The sequence below is a fragment of the Opisthocomus hoazin genome, chromosome 31 (genome assembly GCF_030867145.1).
Source record: "Opisthocomus hoazin isolate bOpiHoa1 chromosome 31, bOpiHoa1.hap1, whole genome shotgun sequence".
NCBI classification, from domain to species: domain Eukaryota; kingdom Metazoa; phylum Chordata; class Aves; order Opisthocomiformes; family Opisthocomidae; genus Opisthocomus; species Opisthocomus hoazin.
The window spans coordinates 4,382,952-4,385,579 of NC_134444.1; the positions used below are offsets into that span (position 1 = coordinate 4,382,952).

General features: G+C 50.8%; 1 protein-coding gene across 1 annotated transcript; it reads right to left on the reverse strand.

The window, feature by feature from the left end:
- Positions 1-777: 777 nt before the first annotated feature.
- Positions 778-1,713, reverse strand: LOC142365096 (olfactory receptor 14J1-like). The gene has a single exon (XM_075445542.1). It carries the CDS (start codon positions 1,711-1,713, stop codon positions 778-780), a length of 936 nt encoding a protein of 311 aa, XP_075301657.1.
- Positions 1,714-2,628: the final 915 nt, after the last annotated feature.

Genomic DNA, 2,628 nt, shown 5'->3' on the forward strand with positions numbered 1-2,628 from the left:
AGCCTTTACGATCTTAGAGGTCCTTTCCAGCCTTCATGATTCTATGATTCAGTGATTCAATGTTTCTATGATTCTATAATTCTATAATTCTATGATTCTATGATTCTATGCCTGCAGACTCTCTGTACCAGTCCCTTTCCCGAGCACGAGGCTCCTGCCCTGAGGGTTCCCCAGGCAACTCCTGCTACACCAGTAAGAGAAAAGCCTGTCCAAACTGGTGCATGCAGAAATAGCTCTGCTCTTGTCCAGGGACTTCATTGAAGGCACTGCCATGAGTTGGCAGTGCTGCCTGGAGGGCAGTGGTTCCTGAAAGGCACAGGGACAAGGTCCCAGGCTGATCCCTGTGGATCACCCATCATTTCCATTGGCAATGGGCACCCACACGTGAAGGATCCGCAGAGGCTCATTCCCTGACACATCGCCTCATGGCCAACAGTGTTGAATGCGTGGAAAAGCAAAGCATAACAATGCACTCATAGGGGCGATTACTTCATCCTGTTGCTTACCTCAGCTTTGGAAGAAGAGCCCAGGATTCAGACACTGGTACTGAGAAAATTCTCTTTTATTACAGAGATGTAACACATGAGGCCAGCTGTACTGTCCTGTCAGAGCAAAGTACAAACTCCTCCAGGTCAGACAGGCTGGGTTCCTGCCTCTGGAGAAGTTGAGTGGATGCAGACATTCCTGGACAAATTGGATTGTCACAGATAAAATGCTCAGTTCATAGGATGAATCAGAGATGAATTAGAAAATCACTTCTAAAGAGACACGGGCAGCTTATTTCTGTAGAGGTATAAGTGATGGAATCATCTTCTTCATTGCGTCCCTGAGCTCCTGGTTCCTCATGCTGTAGATGAGGGGGTTTGCTGCTGGAGGCAAAACCGAGTACAGAAATGACACCACCAGATCCAGAGATGGGGAGGAAGTGGAGGGGGGCTTAAGGTAGGCAAACATGCCAGTGCTGATGAAGAGGGAGACCAAGATCAGGTGAGGGAGGCATGTGGAAAATGCTTTGTGCCTTCCCTGCTCAGAGGGGATCCTCAGCACACACCTGAAGATGTGCACATAGGACATCACAATGAAAACAAAACACCCCAAACCTAAACAGGCACTTGTCACAAGAAGCCCAGCTTCCCCGAGACAGGAGTCTGGGCAGGAGAGCTTGAGGATCTGAGGGATTTCACAGAAGAACTGGTCCACAGCCTTGCCGTGGCAGAGTGGGAGTGAAAAGGTGTTGACAGTGTGCAGGAGAGAATTGAGAAAAGCACTGCCCCAGGCAGCTGCTGCCATGTGGACACAAGCTCTGCTGCCCAGGAGGGTCCCGTAGTGCAGGGGTTTGCAGATGGCAATGTAGCGGTCATAGGCCATGACGGTGAGGAGACAATACTCTGCTGTGATCAAGAAAAGGAAGAAAAACAACTGTACAGCACATCCCAAGTAGGAGATGGCTCTGGTGTCCCACAGGGAATTGGCCATGGCTCTGGGGACAGTGGTGGAGATGCAGCCCAAGTTAAGGAGGGAGAGGTTGAGGAGGAAGAAGTACATGGGGGTGTGGAGGCGGCGGTCACAGGCTATGGCAGTGATGGTGAGGCTGTTGCCCAGGAGGGCAGCCAGGTAGATGCCCAGGAAGAGCCAGAAGTGCAAGAGCTGCAGATCCCGCGTGTCTGCAAATGCCAGGAGGAGGAACTGGGTGATGGAGCTGCTGTTGGACATTGGCTCCCACTCAGCATAGAGCACTATCTGAAAAGAAATACACAGTGACAAGTTAGGGTAGAATTCTCTGAGATAAGTCAATACCCATTCTTCTAGACTCACCCCCTCTGCTACACACCACCCCCATGCCCTTTTCTAGCAGACCTTCCATCAGCTGCGTGGCTGGAGCTCTGCTCTGTACTGGCTGAGTGTGCCGTGATGAGCAGGGGTGCTGCCTGCTGGGTGCTGAGGAGTCAGCCCTGCTCTGGAGCAGTGGGTTCATTGGGACACTGGGGTCAGGGGCCAGTCCTGTTGTTTTTTGACTTTGTCAGACAGATCTGCTCCTAATGCAGAAGGGCTTGTCAGTGTCTGATCTCCCAGTGCGAAGGAGTGGGGATAGCAAAAGGAATTTGGAGAGGGTTTTCTGCTATACTCAGGGAGAACAAAACGAGTCCTAGCAGGAAAAGGATTGCCTGTGGCTTAGTGCACAATAAGGGAAGGCGGTTTCTCCCTCTGTCTTGTTCCCAGCTGCCCTGGACTTGACTGTTTCTAAGATCAAGAGCGATTATACTCTCTTATTACCCCTAAAAGGAAGCAGACACTGCTAAAAGCAGAAAGATCTACTGGAGACAATTAAATGACTCATCCTTTTTCAAAATGTCCGTTCCTCACTTCTAGCCAAGGACTCACATGGCTCGTAGTGTCCCCTCGAAGTTGCATGCCACTTACATGGACACCCCAAGGAGATAGCCAAGGGTCCTAACCATGGCAGCTTATTAAAGGAGAGTCAGCTTATTCCCCAGCCTCCAGGACTGCATTGCCCAGAGCTTCACATGCTAGAGGAAAGCTGGCACACCTCACTGCTATGGACACATCTGCATAGGAGGACTCACAGGCTCTCTGTCCGACTCTGCAGCTGAAACTCCCATTCCCAGA

Bases quoted from the DNA above. Each gene is read 5' to 3' on its own strand.
- LOC142365096 (XM_075445542.1), bottom strand. From the start codon at position 1,713: ATGTCCAACAGCAGCTCCATCACCCAGTTCCTCCTCCTGGCATTTGCA.